Source organism: Anopheles maculipalpis, chromosome 3RL (assembly GCF_943734695.1).
Source record: "Anopheles maculipalpis chromosome 3RL, idAnoMacuDA_375_x, whole genome shotgun sequence".
NCBI lineage: Eukaryota > Metazoa > Arthropoda > Insecta > Diptera > Culicidae > Anopheles > Anopheles maculipalpis.
In genome coordinates, this window is record NC_064872.1 from 28,530,952 (window position 1) to 28,551,595 (window position 20,644).

Below are 20,644 nucleotides of genomic sequence, written 5' to 3' on the forward strand. Positions count from 1 at the left end.
TGGATATTGTGTTTCAGGAATTAATAGTGTCACGTACTGGGCGCCTCCATCGTCAGTAGGAAAATTTGACAAAAATTCATATGACGGCTAATAAATCGAGCTTTTTTTCCTGCAAAAAGTTTACAAAGTATTTTTATTCACTTATTCTAATTACCAATCGGGACAAGTTTTTCAGCCCGAGAAAAGGAGTACTTTGAAAACTTAATTAAACCACTCCTGAAATAGTTGCTAAAAAGGATTCGAATTTCATCGGCATCATCGGTACGGCGAACAATCCTATTGTAAAATCGACAGCCGGGAGGAAAGTGTGCAAGAAACGCGCGCTGTACAGAGTCAAAACTTGAGATGATGTGCTTTTAATGGAAAACGCTTAGCGTCGTCTCCGCTTATTCTCCGGTGCTGTAAATATTTGATCAAAATCATCGTTTTTTTGTTTTGTTTTGGGTGGGTCCTTTTTTGTTCATACCCATGTTCGGGGAAAATTACGCCTCATCAATTCAAAGCCAAACTTTTTAATACAGCGAGACGGCTTTCGGTTTCTGAGAAGCAAATAGGAAATATTACATTCAAAATGTGTTGTTATTTTTTTGTTTTTGTTTTTATTTCATCTCATTTTTGTAAAGTTGGGGTTGTAATTGGAAATGGAGACAAATTCAAGTGTTTTTTTTACTCGGTTTTTATTTTTGAAATCAAAAACTAGATTAATCTCTGTGCGGATGACTGATTTTGGTGAATCGAAATCGATGTTTTATGGCAGAACGGAATGCGGGGATGCTTTTGTTCTATTTTCCAATCATATTCATAAGCAGACCACGCAACAAGCTTCATACAAACGGCAGATGATTTAGTTTTCCCCGAACCATGCGCGCTCTTTGTTCTCGGAAAATGAATCGGAAAAGCACATACGATTTGTTCTACGGTGATAAAAAAAGGATATTGGGAACCACCGTTAGTGAATTTCTTCGAGGAAATATAGAACTTTTTTGGTTTGATTTTGTTTTAATAATTGTCCACAACGAGCAAACCAAATCGATGCTCCATTACAGATGATTGCCTGCAGCTTCATCGTTGTAACGGGCATGCCGAGTGAAAAAGAATCGATCAGAAAAAGACATGCTTCTTTGCTAATGCACACACACACACACACACACACATGGTGAGAGAAGATAGTCCAACCATGTCTTATGATTTGTGGCAGCCAAAAAGGAAAAGCACAAAATACCAATTCGAATTCGGAAGGTGTAACGAGCCTCTTTTCCGCTCCATTGGCACGCCCTGTGAACGACGGTTCCATTGACACGTGACATATTTCGAAAAACCGAATGTAAAACCGGTAATGTGTGAATGTGGCGGCCTTTTTTTACCCCTGCTTTTCCAGCCCCATAGGCCCGCGCGGGTTATTCCGTCTGGGAATTGAGGAACATTCCTGGAAAACACATTTGATCAATAGGAGCCGGCTGACGACCGGTCAGGTTACAAAACAGGACGTTATGATTTGTGTAAAATGTGCAGCAATGTGTGTGTGTGTGTGTCTCTCTTTAATTTATTACATTTTTCCCGTTTGATCTATTTCCGGCACAAAACCTTCATCAAAACTAGTTTTCCTCGCGACGGAATGGGGGGAAACAGTCGTCGCTTTTGCCATCAAATCGCCGCTATTTGCTTAACGCGTGTCCCATACCATTCGCACACAAAACTTTCCGTTTGATAAAGTGCACAACTATCGCTTTTCAGCAAAGCTGGTCTAGAACTCGTTTTGTGGATAGTTGCGTTTTCCCTCGTGCGCTTCCCCCGTTTTGGGACGTTGGAGATTTATCCCATTCTTTCTGCAGAAACTTTCGCAGTGACGAGCTAAAAATGAAGCGAAACTTTCCGCTTATCACGTCGGTGGAAAACAAAACTTTAGACACATTCGCATTAACCATTAAAGCTTGATTGTTGGGCAGTGCAACGCATTCATTCACAGAAGCAAACTGCCATCGATTCATCGCCATGCAACATGTAATAAAAAGCAAGAAAGCTTGTCAATTCCGGGAAATGTACCAATGCAAAAGTAATTTCCTTAAAAAGGTATTTTTATCAAACTTCTACGAACGTTTTTAAACGTCCAACATTTATTCTTATGCTCGAATTATTTGCGGCAGTATTATTTGTTATAATTGATCCTAGAAAATATGTCATTTCATATATGTTTCCTGTGTTTGCTAAGCTATACTAAGTATCTTATATCTGACCTTAACAATATTTGATCTAATATTAATCTATCTTTAACTTAAACGGAATGTAGAACCAGATAAGGTTGCAAAAACGGGAAAACGATTAGGAAAGTGGATGTCAAACAGGATCGAAATTCAGATATTTCAAAATTAAATTGATGGGACCAGAAGGAATGAATAAGGAGGGAATCTTTACGGCCCACCGCGATGCGACGTATGGCAACATTAATTAGGGAACGGTTGGTTGCGAAGGGCGCTGGAAGGAACATACAGTGGCAACTTACTTAACAAAACTGTGGCATCCATACAATTAAGAAGAATGATGGCACAAAATGTGGATCCTTGCCGACGGGGACCAGATCACAGAGCAATTCTCCACCATCGACCTAAACTCTGAATAGAATAAAGTCTTCCAACAACAGCCTTTGGAGAAATTACGAGCCTACTGTTTCAGAACACCAAAAACTCTCCTAGACTTCCTAACTATACAGTCAATGTGAGGTGAGAGAAGGTGAGACCCATGCCGAGTCTAATGCTCAAGATTTTAATTACCGAAATACGTTCAACTAGCACTTGACCCAGGGAACAAGGATTGCATTTTAATAATAGGACAAAGAGAGAGAGAGACTGTTTTGATTGCCACCACTAACAAAAACGATTAATGAAAGATTGGAAAACAACACTCGCAATAAATAAAATGTTCTTAATACCGAAAGTGCGAAAAATCATTTTCTTTCAGCTAAAGCTTTTTCGTATTTTTACTGTGATTATTATTTTTGGGAAACTGTTAAAGCGTGAAACAACCGCTAGGAAAGTGAACAGCAAGTTACAAAAGCAATCAATGAAAATTTATTTATCCTAGAATTTATTTGTTTTGCCAATTATTTGTTTACTTCAGAGGCGTTTAACGCCTCAGGATGCGAGAATAGTTCCAATTTCCACTGGCCGTCAGCAGCTATTTCGCTTGTATTTGTCCTGTTTATGTCTGTGAACGTGCCATACGTCTGTATGTGACCGCAAAGGCACGAAAGCAAAAAAGTTTACTGTTTGTTTTAAACGACTCTCTTTCCCTCTCTTTCTCCCTCGCTCGATCGTTCGCTTTCTCCCTTGTGTGTTAATTTCCCACCTTTCCTTCCGGTGAATATACCTTCAGTCCTGTTGCAATCGGAAGGAAAGTAATTTTTCCTTCCTTTCTTTTGTAACACACACATTCATGTTCATTGTTTTTACCTTTCTCTGTTTTTGTTCACAGTTCTGCAACGGACACCGTCACAAAGACCAAAGTTGCCATCAAAAAAATATCTCCCTTCGAGCATCAAACCTACTGTCAGCGAACATTGCGGGAAATCAAAATTCTTACCAGATTCAAACATGAAAATGTAAGTAAACGTAACGGGGGTTGGGTGGTTGGGTCTTGTTTTTTTTTACAGTTTTCTTTTTGGTCTGTAAATGCTAACTTTAATTCATATTTTACGCAGTTTTTTACTTTTATTTTCATTTATTTATGGTTGTTTTTTTCTGTTCTGTTTTTCTGTTGCATTTTTTGTTTTGACTTGAGTTGTCTTTTCGCAAACATAATTTTAAAGTATGAAGAACAATTTAGAAAAAAAAGTTTGTTTGATACTTCGTTAGCCATTTTATAGATTTATTGAAGAAATTTACTACAGTTATTAACGAAAAAAGTTTAAAATATAATAAAGAAAACGAGGAAGTACGCTCAACAAATTGTGAAAAGTTTAATAATCAAGTAAACAAGTAAAATAATCAGAAAACTGTTTGTAAGATTTGGAGCATTTTAATGGAATTGTTCAGTCATAGACTAACGATAAAAATAAATCGTAAAAAAAGGGATGAAAATGAAACAAAAATCCTAAAAATGCAACACGTTCATTGAAATATTCTTTTAATATTCCATTTCTGTGTTCCTTTTTTTCTATTCGCCGATACTTTTATTTATTAATGTTTATTTTCTGTTCAGCATGTTGAACGTAATGTTTATCTGTTTTACCCTATCCCTTTCTACAAAGAATGAAAATCAAACCTGCTCTTGATTTGTCTTTTTTGTACCCATCAGTTTGTTTGTCTTTACCATTTGCGTTAAATATTTACAGCTTTTACTTCTAGCCAAAAGCGTCTAATGGTTGTTTATGGAAAGGAAAACTTTTACAAAAAGTTGTCCGTTTATGGTGTTGTCGTTTTGCTTACCCTCAGGTTGTTCCATATCAACTTGTCTGCTATTGAAAACGAAAATGATACGAACCATGTCTGTGTGACAGTGTGACGATCCATCAAGCCTTGGGTGGCATAGGTTGTTTTTTTTTTCTATGAAGAAATATTTTTGTAGGGCAATTTTGTATGTTATAACCTCAAAAAAGACGTTTCAGTTATAAATTTAATTTAATTGCATACCTTATATATTTTTTTAATATTTCTTGTTCATGGTAATCGTTTCATAAATTCAATTATTGCCCCGGAAAAACATGTTGCTGATGATGATGACTTATATTATCTTCCGCCAGAAATTCATCTTCACAGATTTAACTCATTGCAATGCTAATTGAATGACGAATGCAAACGATATTAAAGCGAATATTCGATTTTCATTCCACATGGACACTAGAGGCGATTTGTTAAAATTGGCCTGAAAATGGAAAGAATTTTCCTTGCTGCATTTTTGTCCGTTGTAAGGCGGAAAGCGACTAACAAAATGTACTTCTAGTGACAGTCCATTAAAATGTATGCTCTTTTTCTTGTTATGCCCTATCGCCGTTCTGGGTGTTCCTGAACATCGGTCAATGCCACAAGCCTGTTGGCTCTCCACTGCACACGAAACCAAATTTGAATCTATTTCCATATTTTATGGTTCCAAAGCAGCAGCATCGATCGACCTCTAGACCGAACGGAGGCGATCATTTTGACTTTCATTCACCCCAAACCTTCGAACCATTCGAGCGGTAACGAGAAATTGTTGGTTTTTGGACCGAGCAACCCTTGTTAGGTGAGGAAGCTTGTAACTATGTTTTAAAAATAATTTTATTTGAAAAATGTGTGCTGCCCATTTCCACGAAAGTCCACATCTACTTAAACTGTTATGGGAATAAAGTTTTCCCATCCTGATTCCTCTTCAGGCAGGGGCATTTTCATTTATTCATCGTAATTGACTCACTTCAAACGTTAATGGTATGGGTAGCCTTTTCCTGAACAACCTTTTCATAAAGTACACCCGTTTTGTGTGTGTGTGTGTGTATTTTGCTGCTCTCGTAAGCAACAGTGATGGATTACTATTTTTCCAAACCACTGCTTGGCTCCTCTTGTCAAAATTTAACACAGCATTTTAGCGAAAGGAAATCCATTTCGACGCAGTTTGAAGATCTTAATTCATCACACTTTACATCGATGCGGTTAAAGCTTGCTCTCTCTCTCTCTCTCTCTCTCTCTCTCTCTTTCTATCTCTCTCTCTCACTCCCTTTCTGTCAGCAGCACAAAATTGTACCCTTATTTCACCTTATTTTAAAAGGAACGATCGAGTGGTTATTAGCACGTATACTTTCGTCTCCACAAAAGCCAAAGAATCTGGAGAGAAATGATTTTAGATTGGTGCCTCAAGCGTGCACACAAAACAATCGCTCACTCTGTGGTCATTAATCTGTCGACTTTTGTTTCCTCGCAGTGGGCGATAAAAATTGATAATAAAGCATTTCCTCTAACGATTGCCGTCGTCAAGAGGTTTGGCGGAGAAACTGGAAGGACCGGATGTCCAAGGGACTTACATTACCGTTCCATTTTTCCGCTGTCATTTCCGAAAGTTGTCAATCATGCGTCGGTTTTGGTTGGTTTGGGCTTTGAGACATGTTCCCTGTCAGGAGATAAATGAAGCCGAAATATACGTCAAGCCGGGGGGATCGGTTTGTGTTGTTCTTTTGCAGAGAACATAGCATGTCTTGTGCACGTTGTGGCCGCGAGGTGAAGCACATTGTTTTCATCGTACCGAGAGTAGACTTGTAATATTTTGAAGATTTGACAAGCTAAGCTTCTGTGGAAGCGGCGAGTAATGTAAAAAAAAATCATGTAATTTCGTCACACAGAGGAGACTCACATCTCACGTGCATTTGCTAAAGAATCTACTGTCATAAGGCGTTGTTGCTTTGTTTGTTCGATTGCTTACGATTTTTAGGTGAATCATATGATAGGTAATCTACAAAGTTGTGGCCACACAATTGCAACCCTTATCGAACCGTGTTTGTACGGTATATGGTATCATGCAGTCATTGTTTGGTGAGCTTTAGGCCTAGGTAAGATCATTAAGAAACTCAACTTAACAAGACCATATGATGTTGCTTGGTTGGTTTTATCTGTATCAGGAAAGAAGAGCCTTATCAGGAGAAGAAAATACGAAGCGCCTGAGAAAACCGGACTAAACTGCCTAAGCTGTTTAGTTTGACTCATTAGGGTGCAGCGTTACTAAACTGAGAGAATACATATTTACTTATTACACCATTGCTGCCATTTGCCAATTGTAGTCGGCATCTGTCAAACAGCCGAGCAGTCACTAGCAGATAAACCGAAACAGATAATCACATCCCAAAGCATTTGAAAATTTAAATTGCTACACGCATCATAAACTTGCAACTGTTTTGGAAGAATTATTGTGCAACAAATTTAGTGCACGTATCCAAGTAAGGCTCTCTAGCTAGCATTTTGTCAAGCATCTCATTTGACTCAGGCTCGAAATGTCAAAACATTGGTAAAAAAAGTCTGACCTAGGTCATCCCGTTGACCGACTACTCTATTGGCTTGATTACACTGTGCAACGGTTCGAACGTGGTTCGATACTTGGACTTGCCGTGTGAAGATCGACTGGACTTGGACTTGCCGTGTGGGTAAGGCACCACCCCTCAGTCCCAAGATTTAAACAGTCAAATTGTTAGTATAGATTCTTAATATTCTAAAATTTATTTTACAAAACACAATGCTATGAGTTTTGCATGAAAATATGTAGAAAATCGATGGCAGTTCGAAAGAAAATTAAATTCTCCTAGAATTAGGTGTCCGAAATGTAGAGATCTTGTCTCAAAATACAGCTTGTCTGTATCTTGAATTATGTGGAAGAACTCGATATAAATACTACGATTCTTAATCAACCAAGAATACAATATCTATAGATTCCTTGAAACGTTGATCACACAACACAGCAAGGTCCTCAGGAACTTGAAAGACGAAAACGTTGCCTTTTTCTACGAATCTATAAAAAAAAGCTCTTCTCACCTATTTCTTATCTATTTTACGCCAATTTTTCCAACTGCGTTTTCTCTTGCTTTCCTTTCTACCGCTCTCTTTCAAACAAATTCTCTGACAAAAGTTCCGACAACTCCTACTTTGACAGTCGACATTATTAAGCCGAAGTGATAGCTTCTACTTATTAACCTGATAATAAACTTATGCCTGGCAATGCATAAGTAGTGGAACGTCTGTTATAAATAACGCAGGATTTCTTTTTTACAAGAAACAATTCTTACGGTTCCTCGAAGTTGTGTACGTTGTACATTGTTACATAAATTTCGATGAAAGTACAGAGCTTAAAAAACTTATCTCTGTACCTATCGCAGCTATCTGTGCTTAGTACGCATCCATTTAATTCTGTCTAGTTCTAGTCATAACACAGGCAGAGCTGTTAAGCCACGTCTTCATCGGCTGATCAATAAGACAACCGACCCCGATCGCCCGGTTATTGGCACGAGATGTATCGCTTTTCCTTGACGTGTTATTTCCTAGTGCACGGCTGCAAGCTTGCTATCATGTTATCGTTCATGTATCGGCCTCACGATAAGTCATTTTAGTGGATTATTTTATTCTATCAGTCCGTCTTAATACAGCCCATGGGAGTTGCCGTTACCACCTAAATTGTTTGACCGGGTAATGATGGACCACCATCACCGGTCCTGGTGTGGCGTTGTCTATTTCCTGCTGACATGTTATCCTAGCCGTGCACTTCTTGGCTAGCACGAACCTTTCATCAGTACGGGGGCAATCGTGCGGCGTTTAAAAGGTGTGACGAGCAATGGCGAAGGAAATAAATAGCTTTCCTTGCGGAACGGGGCGAGCGCATTGTAACACACACGGCTAGTAGTACATTTTCTTACGGGAGGAGCACGGAATAGCATCCTCTGTGATGGATGGCAAAGTTAGTCTCGTTCCAGGAAAATGACTGAGTGTTAAAGAAACCATCAAGTAACGTTCGGCGTGATATTGCTTCTCAATTTTGCCGACACTAGCTGCTTAAGGTAGTGATGTTTATGAACTTCCGCACCAGGAGGTTAATTCTACAAGTTCACCTTCGGTATCCTTTTTGCCCAGGATGAAAGATGTGCGTTGTACAGAGCAGCGGTGTATGTGTGTTTTTTTTTTGTTTCTCCTTTCTTATCTCATCATAGTCCAATCTGGCTCATATCACAAGAAAGGATGCATGCTATCGGGAACCGAAAACAACCGCCACAGTTGCGAAGGTTCAGAAAGTTCACGACTCGACACCGCAGGTTGTTGTCGTTCAATCGCCCAACGTGTACATCTCCATACCGTGGCCCCATACCCTGCTGTAACAAGGCTCAAAAACATTCTCGGCAAAGGTCCTGCATAACCCCGGTTTCGGAAAGTTTTCATGCTCTTGGTGGCTCCGGTCCATTGCCCGGGGGAGGCTACTGGCACATCTTTTCTCGGATACGAAATTTCCATTCAAACCCGTGCAACCGAGAGAGAATCGACACAGCCCACAAGTTGAATGATGAAACATGAGTCGATTTCACGGCATAAAACAAAGCCACCAACAGGGAACAGGGAACCGGTGCTGCCAATGGTGATGCGGTGGTTTGAGACGATACAGTGACCGTACGGTTGCTGTTGGACTGGTGAGATAGGAAGAAAATTACCATGTTCCGGTGTGAGTGCCACCATTTGTGTGCGTGTGTCCGCTGGTGCTTAAAATAAGCACTCGCAACTGGCCCACAACCAGCCAATCACTGGAAGCGAATCGAGCGTACCGACTCCGGCTTATGGATTTGTTTATCTTTTAGCTCCGGAAAACTCCAGAATCTCCCTGGGTGCGGGTGCGACAGAGCGTGGAATGATTTTTTTTTTTTTTTTGAGAACACAGCCCGGGAATCCTTTTGCGCAATCACATTGATCCGGTGATGGGGATCCGTCCAACCAGGACGATGGTTCCCAGGGGGTAGTTGACGTTGCGATGCAGCGTTATTTTTATATTTGTTATAAGCTTTTTATTTACAGCTTGATAGTTCAATCGTCGGCGCGTGTGATGACGGACGGACGTTGTGTGATGGTTTTCCACTTTTAACCTTGCTCAAAATATAATTCCATCGATGCTCTAATCATAGACTTTCGTTTTTCTCTCTCGTTCTTTTATTGCAGATAATAGACATAAGAGATATCCTCCGGGTGCCTAGTATAGACCAGATGAAAGATGTATATATTGTTCAGTGCTTAATGGAGACTGATCTATACAAACTACTAAAAACACAGGTAAGATTCGTTCGTAAGTCAAAAATCAAATTTCAATTCAAAAACTTCTAAATTATAGGCTTAGGAATTTTGTGACACATTTATTAGAAGCTATATGAGGATGTTGCATTGCATTGATGGATTTTTATCGTTTATTTGCAGAGGCTTTGAGTCTCTGAGACAACATTCGCCTCTCTACAAGAGTGGTTTAGGTTTTATGCTAATACAAAACTGTTGCGGATGTGGCTTATCTGTTATGAAAAACTATGAACTATAATTAGTAAAAATCTAAGCAAAACCGAAGCGTAGAAATCTAATTAGACGGTCCTGATGCAGTTTTTTGGAAGCTTAATTAGTAGTGTTTTTTTATTCTACTTATTTTTCTATAAATTACTTAATTTGTTGATTTTTTCGAATTTAACTGCTACTCTTTTTTCGTTTTATTAAAGTAACGACTTAATAAAGTCACGGAAGCCATCGTATGGCTAACAAGACTTATTGGTACTACGTAGTACTTGGAAAGTCAGTCAGTCCTCACTACTATGGAACGGTCCGGATGGGATTTGAACCCAGATCCTGCCGTAAGAACCGGTGATGCTATCGACTGTGCAACCAACGGTCCTTACTTACCACCTTGTGTTGGCTACCTTGTGGACTGGCTTAGAGCGCCCTCACAGAAAATAAGAAAGAAAACCAACGTTTAAATATTTATCAAATATTCTTCTTATGCATTGGTGCTTTAAATGTTTGAAAAATTTTACTATAATTCTACAATATCAGATAAATATCGCAGGAAAACTTTTATTACTTTAAGGTTTTGAAGAAGGATTTACGATATTTTTCTCATTTGGTTGCTCATGCTCTTGTTGAAGATTTATCGTGTCTATGTGGTTATCAAGTGCTGTTACCATCACCTGGAGCATCCTTGTAATTGTGGTTAACGGATTATGTCTGAAATAATGGTTCGTAGGACACAATTTCGATAAGGTCCCACCAAATATGTTTTTAGGCAAAATCCCAGTTTGCGAAAACATTCGCCTTATTTCTAGTGGTTTTTGCTCTGTAAATAAACGTCAACTCTATAATTACATGATTTCTTGTGAAACAACCAGTGTTTTAAACTTGGATATTCCTGATAACTGCCGCTACGTCATCTTTGGTAAATTATCACCAATGGAGATCAGCCCTAAAGTTTTAAATCACTTTTCAGTGCTATTAAAATTCCTAAATTTGAAAACAGTTCCTAGTTGAAGCAAGTATGCAATTGAATATAAAATTTTAAAAACTCCTGAAACAACTTCGCTCCTCGCCCCATAATTGGTGACACTTTAACATAGTTGCTAATTATGTCCGGCTTTGAGTCAGAGCTTCCCGTAAACTTTTGACCCTCGTCGTATAAAACAACCAAGAAGAATGTACTTGACAGTTTGTCCTTTGTGAACTGAAGCCTACAAAATTATGTCTCCGTCCTTATGCACGGGTAATAATCGCTCTCCGTTTCTGTATGCGTCAGTGGCACACTTGATGATTATTTCCTCCTTTAGTGTCAAATGCCAACCGAACGCCTAAGCAACGAACTCCCGGGGAAAGTGGAGCCTGATGAAGCACCACAGCGTGAACCGGCCTGGTTGCTTCTGTTTCATCTCCTAACGCAGAGGACAACCTCTAGCACATTCTAGCATATAGATATGCTGTCCGATCTTGCTATTCTCCCCCTGTGTCCTGTTCTGAATTTGACCTCAAACGAACCTCGCTACTACCTCCCTCGTTCAGTAGGAAATTTCATCACAAGTTGATGGCCAAGTGTGGTGCTAGTCAAAATTCCACGCTCCAAGTTTTGGTGTTGAAATTCAATTAGGCGGAACTTCACATCGGAATGAACTCGACTCGATACCATCTTTAGCACTCCCTGTCGACTATGTCCAGGTGCGCGATACGATTGCTGCTCGAATACATTTGCTTTGACACACAGGGTGAATAAGCAAATTTATTTATTTTCCAAACTTCGGTCCACTTCATCGCCCCTTATGCCCTTCCGGAATGACCTAGGACCCGACCGAATGGACGACCCATCTCTCAGCAAATGCCGAGAAAATGTCATGACAACATTACCATGTTCCATTTGCTCTCAGAACGCGTTTGCACTCGCGCCACCGTTTTTGTTGGTGTGGGTTCTCCCAAAAGCTGATTGGTCTCCCTCCCATTGGGGGTAGAGAAGGATTTCCATTTTTAATGAATCACGCTTTGTGTTCCTCCTTTCGATGAAGTTGGTGGCGTCAGGGATATGCAGCGCTGTCCTGCACATTGAAAAGCTCTAGACTAAAGAATAGGAATGGTTAGCTTATTCTCTTGACTCTGGTCTGCTTTTTTTTTGGATGGACCAAAGTCCTTACACTTCGCTTAAATAGTCCAGAGAGATTGATTAAATGACCCTTATCTAGCAGTAGTATTAGATTACTTTGTTTTTTAGCTTCTACATACATAGTGAAGCGCGAAGCCTTTCACCTTCCAAACTTCAATCGTAAAGCGTCCTTCGTTTCCGGTTCCGGTCTACCAGATCGAACGGAACATAAAAAAGTCGGTGCAAATGTGTTTAAGCAACCAATCGATTGATAGAATCTTGCTATCCCTTGGCAGCAATAACTCTGTGCAGCAACTCACAAGATCAATTAAGGAAGACAACCATGACGACTCCATTAGAAATGGGTTTAACTTTGGAAGGTGGCGTACAGCTTGCCGAGCGATTATTTATTGATGAAATACGCTCTCCATTCTAATCATAGATGCTGTTTGAACTAGAAAGCGGAAGAAAGTGATACAGCGTCACAGCTTGAAGCTTCAATTGCAATTTGTTCTGCACGGTTAATATTGAATTAAATTAAATTTAGCACGTGTTTGGGATTGTAAACGCCTGAAAGTATGCAATGAAAATTTTCTACTATCAATAGAGCTAATTAAATGATTAAATTTAACAATTGCAGTGGAACAAAGTTTTCCCAAGGGAATAATAACTTGTATTACTTGAATGATTTATGAAACAATCTAATGACAAAATTTCGAGTGTTAATTCGTGTGTAACTCTTGCTCTAACTTTCACCAACAGCGACTAAGTAATGATCATATCTGCTATTTCCTGTATCAAATACTTCGTGGCCTGAAGTACATTCACTCGGCAAATGTGTTGCACAGGGATCTGAAGCCCAGCAATCTGCTGCTGAATACAACTTGTGATTTAAAGGTAAGAAGATCGCACTTTCCTAAACCAGTCTGAAGACAGGAAATTTGCCCTATAAAAGAATACGAAAGAAAGAATCGCTACTCGTTAGATGGTAAGATGGTGAAATAAATAGGTCAACGAAGCTGACATTTCAAATCCGATGTGTGGCAATCTCCCATCCGTTCCGACTGTGGGCTGCAGTTTTTGTGTGCGATAAAAAGTTGAGCTTTAATATTTGACGTAAAGCGCTTATTTTATCCCCCTGGTTCGTTCTGTAAACTGTTTCGCAGATTTGTGATTTCGGTCTTGCACGTGTAGCCGATCCGGAGCACGATCACACAGGCTTCTTGACGGAATACGTCGCTACCAGATGGTACCGGGCACCGGAAATTATGCTCAATTCCAAGGTAACGTTGTGTCTGCCCACAGTTAAATTGCTAGCGGCCGAATAGTAATAATCTATCTTTATGTTCGTTCTCTTCCGATCCAGGGCTACACAAAATCGATCGACATCTGGTCGGTCGGGTGCATACTGGCGGAGATGCTTAGTAATCGGCCCATCTTCCCCGGCAAGCACTATCTCGATCAGCTGAACCACATTCTTGGCGTGCTCGGTTCACCGTCCCAGGAGGATCTGGAATGTATCATCAACGAGAAGGCACGCAGCTACCTGCAGTCGCTGCCGTACAAACCGAAGGTCCCATGGTCCCGGCTGTTCCCGAACGCGGACCTTAATGCGCTCGATCTGCTCGGTAAAATGCTAACGTTCAATCCACACAATCGCATCTCGGTAGAGGATGCTCTAGCCCATCCCTATCTGGAGCAGTACTACGATCCAGACGATGAGGTGAGTAAAAGTGGAAAACGAGCTTTCCCGGGCCAAAACGAACATAACGAAATCATTTCGTGAACCTGACGAGAGTGTGTGTGTGTGTGGGTATGTGTTCTACCATTACCGGGTTGGACAGCAAGCGCGCGCGGTCTCATGTAGGTTGATTGATACTTCACCACGTCCCATTTCATCGCTTCCTTTTATGTGAGGTTGAAGGGGGGGGGGGGGGGGGGGGGGGGGAATAGCGAGAACCTCTTTTAGAATGGAAATTAGTGTGCGACAGCTCAGCCAAGTGTGTAATGAGGGTTTAAATTGTGCAATGCTTTCAGATGAAAATAATTGTATTTGTGGAAAACCGTACGTCCGTCCCTCAGCCGGATGCGACTGTAACACGGTAATTTTGCAATTTTGAGTTTAATCGCGGTGCAGTAGCAGTACCACATACCCACCAAAACCGACCCAGGACTGGTTGACGCCCATTGAAAGTTAAATTCCACCCTAAATTGCTTTCATTTTTGTTGTATTAAATCGGATTGACTTACCATAATCTGCGCCTAAGTAAATTGTGCTGCTTGAAACGATTTAAGAGTTACTTTATCCTCTTAGTTAGCCAGAGGAAAATCATGAATATGGTTCGTTAATGGTCACAAGCGAACTTCCCGGGAAAACCCCGGTAAAACTATTTCGGACATATTCGTGAAATTGTAGCGGACACATCACTACGAGCAGTACGTTCAATCGGATGCACATTTGTGGGCTTTTTCTGGTCCCGTTTCCGAAGCACATACTTCAAGAGCTCTTTCGGTAGATTCTATTCCATCAAAGGATCGAAAACTCGTTCACCATCGTGGGATGTCAAGTGCAAACATGCACGTAAAGCGTACTTCTCGACGGTGATGATTATCCCATTAGTGCAATGATTAACTTCCTTTCTTTGGGGTTCTTTGGGTACGTTTTCGCTGGAAATTCCGGCTGCCGCTAGAAGGCAGGATGAGAGGATGCAAATGAAAGTAATGACTGTGGATGATGATGATGTGGTGTTGAAGTACACACTAAACCATTGAGCAGAAATGCTGTAACCAAAGTCAGATTGACGACTGAAAGTGTGCACAGGAAAGTTTTGGTGAATTGCTGGCAATGTAAGACGGTTTCGGAAGTGTTTTTTTTTTTTCTTTTCCTGATACGAACCGAATGTTCTGAAGAAATGGAAAAGAAGAACGAATGATTGCACAAGTGGAAGAAAAAGTTAATAAAGTAAGTTTGGTGGGTGTGCCTTTTTGGTGTCTGTATTCAATTATTTGGTATTTGCAGGCATGGCATTTCTTTTATCGGTGATTACATTCAGCTCAGAAGGTTTTGTTCGTGGAGCAAGGAAATTCTTTTTGGGATTTACAATTTACTGTTGATTGAACTGAATCGTAGCGCAGGGGGTTTCAAATCCGTCGAACAAAATAATGATTGAGCTTTTGTTTGACTCAAATGATTTAAACTTTGTTCATCATCCATTTAGGAGCTTATTGACGATAAGAAAACGGCTAGAAATACGTCAGATGATGAACATTTTATCCAATGTTTGTAAAATACACCTGGTAGAAGTATCGAAAGATGCAGTTTGAAAAACGGGTCTAAAACTGGTCGTAATCTATTCCATCCGTCACTGTAATTCTCGGAATATGAATAAACAATAGAATGTTTTAGCCATTGTATGTCAAACATTGACGCTGGTCTTATTTTATTGGCGGTCACTATAAAAAGCTTTTTAGAAAGTATTTTCAGTCGTCTCAAAACCTGTGATTTCCTAGCACAATCAAACATTTAATACTAAAAATGGTTCGATATCAAGAATACTATTTGATACTAAAATACTTTAAGTTGCGTTTATCGATACACCAGCGGGCCGGTGGTGTAGGCGACAGCGGCGCCGGTCTTCAAACAGCAGTACCGGATCCAAATCCCACCCGCACCGTCCTCCCGTAGTGAGGACTGACTATCCAACTGCGTGGTGTCGGCAAGTCTAGTAAATCATTTGATGGCCGGCATGACCTTAGAAGACGATGTAAAGCCAAGAAGAAGAAAATGCGTTTGTAGATCCGTCAGGTGTAGTTCAAATGGTGTTCCATTGGTTTATGATAGTAACAGATATCCGCAACAATGTTGATACGAAAATGTTGCCGGATGGCAATGGTTTATAGTTAAACATCTTCGATCGACCATCAAGAACACACTTAACGACATCGTTCTGCAAAGGTCAGCAGGAAAAGTTCTTCCCAAAACTTTCCAACATTTTTGACGACCGTTCGTCATCATTCCATACAGCTACGAACGACCACTTGCCACCCTCAAAATACGCACGGCAAACCTTTCGAATAGAGATCGGCCAGAAAGAAAACCATCCCGTACAGGTTGTTGTGATGAATACTAAAAGGAAATGATTGATATCCGAACCACCTCCTCGAAGGGAATCTTTTGCCGGTGATGTGATATTAGTGGGCCTGATTATTATCCTCCCAACCGGAAGTAACAATTTCCCGTCGGCTAACCTATCCCCAAAAAAAACGGAACCTGTTTTCACCCACGCTCATTAATCATTTGCATCTCTTTTGTTTAATTTCATTGCAACTGGGTGACTGCGGCCTGGAAATACACTCGTGGCACACGCGCTCGGATGTAATGAATAAACCTTTCGGACGAATTGCCGCACTCCCGCACATCTTTAGCCCGTTGCCGAGGAACCGTTCCGTATCGCGATGGAGCTGGACGATCTGCCGAAGGAAACGCTGAAACGATTAATCTTCGACGAAACGCTACGCTTCAACCACAACGATAACAACCTTCCGGGCGGTATGTAAGCGCGGCGGGTGTGCTAGCAGAGACACACACACACACACATACACAAACACACACCCGTTTCGTGGTGAAATGGCCAGCAGTGGTGAGCGGGACCCATCCAACACACGCCCATCTTCGGCTGATGCGATCCAGTGCTGCGATTACTACCTTACCGAGTCACCAGCGCCGTTCAAGTTCGTATACGACGTACTGTGTTGGGGGGAGGAAGGTTCGGAAGAAGCAAAAAAAAAACTGTACACAAAGAGATACAGACGCCAGCATTGGAACATAAACAGCCACACCCTTCACAAGCTTCGACTAAATGGATGCAGATGCAGTAATACGGAAGAAACAGTTGTAAACGAAGAGAGACAAGCAGTAAATGCCATCTTGGGGGAAAAAACTTCGTCAGCAAAACATTACAGTACACGTCTTGGGGATCAGAAAGCGTTGGCTTAGCAAGCCAACCTCTGATGATCTCCACCTTGTTGGGTACGTTGCAAGCAAACAAACCGAATCCTTTATAAGTTTTTGTTTTCTTTCTACGCTCACTGATAAGAAAGGTAATAGTAGAAAGGATTCCTTACTACGGACAAGATAGATAGAGAGAAAGAGAGAGAGAAACTAGCTCAACAAAAAAGCATCATGTTGTTGTAATGCTCTGTGTGATAAAAAAGCAGATAACGCTGTGAGTTTAAGGTTCGTTTTTTGTGTATGAGTGTGCGTACAACTGGGTCACGCTCGGGATCTTTGCAAAACAGTTTTATTTTTGTTTTGCTTAAGCATTTTAATTTGCCTTAAATTCGACACTCGATAAGCTCTTTATGATATCCTTCAGATACGTACAGAGATAACACACACACACACACACACGCAAATACGACTCATTAACAAAAGGTCTGCAACACAGGAAACCCAATCGTTGTACCACAGGGCAGATCGTTGTTACAATTTTGTTTGTGTGTCTATATTTGTGTTTTACGTGTGTTCGGGGTGTGATATATAATTTCTTTTCTAACGCTAGCAAAATATACTACATCTTTTTTTTAATATATATACACATACAAATACCCATCACCATTATTACGTTCGCAAGGCTGTAGAGAATGAGGTGTTAACACGGGAGGAAGAGTCGTTGTTTTTAATTATACCGCCACTGTACAGATATATTAGTTAAAGGTTTAGGGTTGCGCCGCATATCAGAATGGAGGCAGAAGAAAAAAGGTCCAAAAAAGAAGGAAACATATAATGCGTTAAACATGAAGGCGCGTGAAGAAACATAATTTACAAACAGAGATCCGAATAGTTTAAGCTGCACCTATCAAAACTCCCATGCTGTAACACGCGTTTCTTATTCGCTCCCCTCCCAAAAATAATTAGTCAAATGATCTCCATTTTAAGAGCAAGAACTTGGTTCTGTGTGCCAGATTTCATAGCGTATTCCTACTACATACAAACAAAACTTATTGTCCGTCGTTAAGCTCGTACAAAATACGTCATGTGCAAGAAGATATGCTTGAACTGATGATTGTGAAAGCTAAGTAAGAGAGGTTAAGTTTTTATTTTTGTTTACATCCTCGCCAAATGCTTTGGTGCTACAACAAACAAGCTCAACATAATTTGTATTTGTATGATCCAAACCAAACTAACCAACACACACACACACACATGCCCAACCAATCCTAACGAAGGTCAAAAGAAAAGTTGTAAAATAAGCGTTTGAAAAACCTACACAGCATAGTACAATATGATTAGTGTTTTAATTGATCGTTTTAATTAAAACCGCTGCACAGAGCGAGAGAATGAACCGGCATGAATCGAAACCGAAAGGCGTTGAAGTGGCTTGAAGTTCTCGCTTTTATCCGTTGCTCCATCCGGCGGTCCCAGCTCATCAGTTATTGATGAATGCACTGTTTTGTGTTTGCACTATTGCGGTTCACTGCTCAATTATTTTAAATTAATTAACATACATACACACACACACACACACACATACATACCGAGCCAAGAGGGCATGAGGATTGTTTATCGTGACATTCTGCAAAACAAGGTTAAACCACATGCAAATTAACCCGCTCGAGGTGTTATTTAATGCATGGAAATTAATGAAAATTGCGTTAAACTGAATAAAAACCAATAGAAAAAGAAAGAGAGGGAGAGAGTGAGAAAAAACACAACAAATCAACTGACAAACACAAAAACTGGTTCTACTGTAAAGATCCAAAGAGTATAACAAATATTTTACAAACAGTGCAACGTTTAAAAGAATTAATAGCCAAGTCTGAGTAATGCGAACTAGTTAATAAGAGTATGGAAAGGGGGGAAAGGTTAATCAATAATTGAAGCTCTCGTACACACACACACACACACACGCACATTATCAACTGCACTCTACTAGTTGGGATACGGGGCAGGTTTTAATAGGTTAGAATGAATTGTCTACCACGAGAGCACTATTATTTTAAAAGAGTTTAAATGGTTACTGTATAACTTTTACGCTAGAGGAAGGCACCGAATTTCGAATTTGGTATTCAGTGTGCCCACACAATACCAAGCTCCCTTTCTCCCTCTGTGGCACTACTAATCTTATACAGTAGTCCTAGGCTGCCATTTTCGGCCCTCTGTTCGAATGGGTTTCTATATTCCGATCCCAACTTGCAATATTAATTTAATGATGGGCATTCATAACACCACCGGGGGCGGCCCGGTGTTGTAGGCGACAGCGGCGCCAGACTTCAAACGGCAGGACCAAGTTTCAAATCCCATCCGTACCGTTCTCCCGTAGTGAGGACTGACTAAGCAACTACGTGGTGTCGGCATGTTTAGTAAGCCATTCGATGGCCGGAAGATGATGCGCATGGGCAAGGGCAATTACAAACAATTTGTAACGATGAGTATCTTTATTTGTTCTCTCACAGGATGCGGAGATCATACTAGGATTACTCATTACTTAGGAAAGTTATATATTTTCCGAGAATCGAAAGTTACGATAAAAGTTTCACCAATGTAGAAGACACTTCCATGCCGCCTGTAAGCACATCTTAGAATTCCTTAGAATATTGATAGATCCTCAGGTTTGATAGACGCTGGTCTATTTTAATAGGGTTGTTCATGTGAAAGTCAAAGTTTAAGGAAGACGGTTCAGGAGCTTCAGTTTTGATGAACAAAACAATTTCCAAATCTTTTTTGGAATGACAACACAGAGATTATCCTCTCTAGTGTGTTCCTAAGCTGTTCTGGCGTACTCTAGGAGAGGACCTTTGGAAAGCGGCGCCGGTATTCACATGGCAGCATCGGGGTTCAAATTCCATCCGGATCGTTCCCTCGTAATAAGGACAGAGAGGCTATCCAATTACGTGGTTTCAAGAAACCCAAAAAGAGGTGCACTCGAAAGCTAATACGCCACGAGAGCTGAGAAAAAGTTGATAAACTTATCGAGCGTCGTAAACTACTACTTAACTGCTTTTCCACATTTGTACACTTTCTCAAAACAATGTGATAAAACAGCTGGCACATAAACAAGCAGGTATTGAGCAAAGGTCAGAATTTAATCAACAAATTCTTATAGGCATGAATACCCGCCTGTATCTCCCTTTGCTATTATCTGGTCTGCATTTGTCTACAAATGGAACGCTCTGTGCTTACCTCGGGTCTCGATCTTCCCGACACAGTCCATGATCAACGACAACGATAGACGGTGCTTCGCCAATGAGACGAAGAGCGTCGCAGATGCCGCCGTCCCAGCGCGCTGTATCACTGGAAATTGACTCAGTTTGAGCCAGTCCTGCACTATATATACCTTACAGGCCAGTAGCCATAAGTGTACGCGGTTCATTTGATGTACTGTGTGAGAATCTGTCTTCGATAGCGATTTAGAACCGCTCGTCCCTCTTCCGATCAACTCCAGCTATTTGCTGGTACCCAATATTGAGCCGGAACTTGTCTTGGCTTCGCTTTGATGAACCCTTTCAGATACAGATCAGATACAGCCCTCTTAACATCAAGATCAATGGATGGATGAGACCTGAACGTGGAGCT

General features: G+C 40.6%; 2 protein-coding genes across 2 annotated transcripts in view; one reads left to right on the forward strand and one right to left on the reverse strand.

Annotated features, from left to right (window-relative positions):
- LOC126564810 (mitogen-activated protein kinase 1) overlaps positions 1–16,633 on the forward strand; it is a 65,130-nt gene extending 48,497 nt beyond the window's left edge. Inside the window, exons 2-7 of the mRNA XM_050221923.1 lie at positions 3,469–3,595; positions 9,639–9,749; positions 12,832–12,966; positions 13,236–13,352; positions 13,436–13,792; positions 16,495–16,633. Coding sequence (XP_050077880.1) covers positions 3,469–3,595; positions 9,639–9,749; positions 12,832–12,966; positions 13,236–13,352; positions 13,436–13,792; positions 16,495–16,626 — 979 coding nt within the window. The 3' untranslated portion in view covers positions 16,627–16,633. The remainder of the gene's footprint in view (positions 1–3,468; positions 3,596–9,638; positions 9,750–12,831; positions 12,967–13,235; positions 13,353–13,435; positions 13,793–16,494) is intronic.
- Positions 1–20,644, reverse strand: part of LOC126564831 (SPRY domain-containing SOCS box protein 3) — a 321,084-nt gene that overhangs the window by 270,163 nt on the left and 30,277 nt on the right. The window lies entirely within an intron of this gene.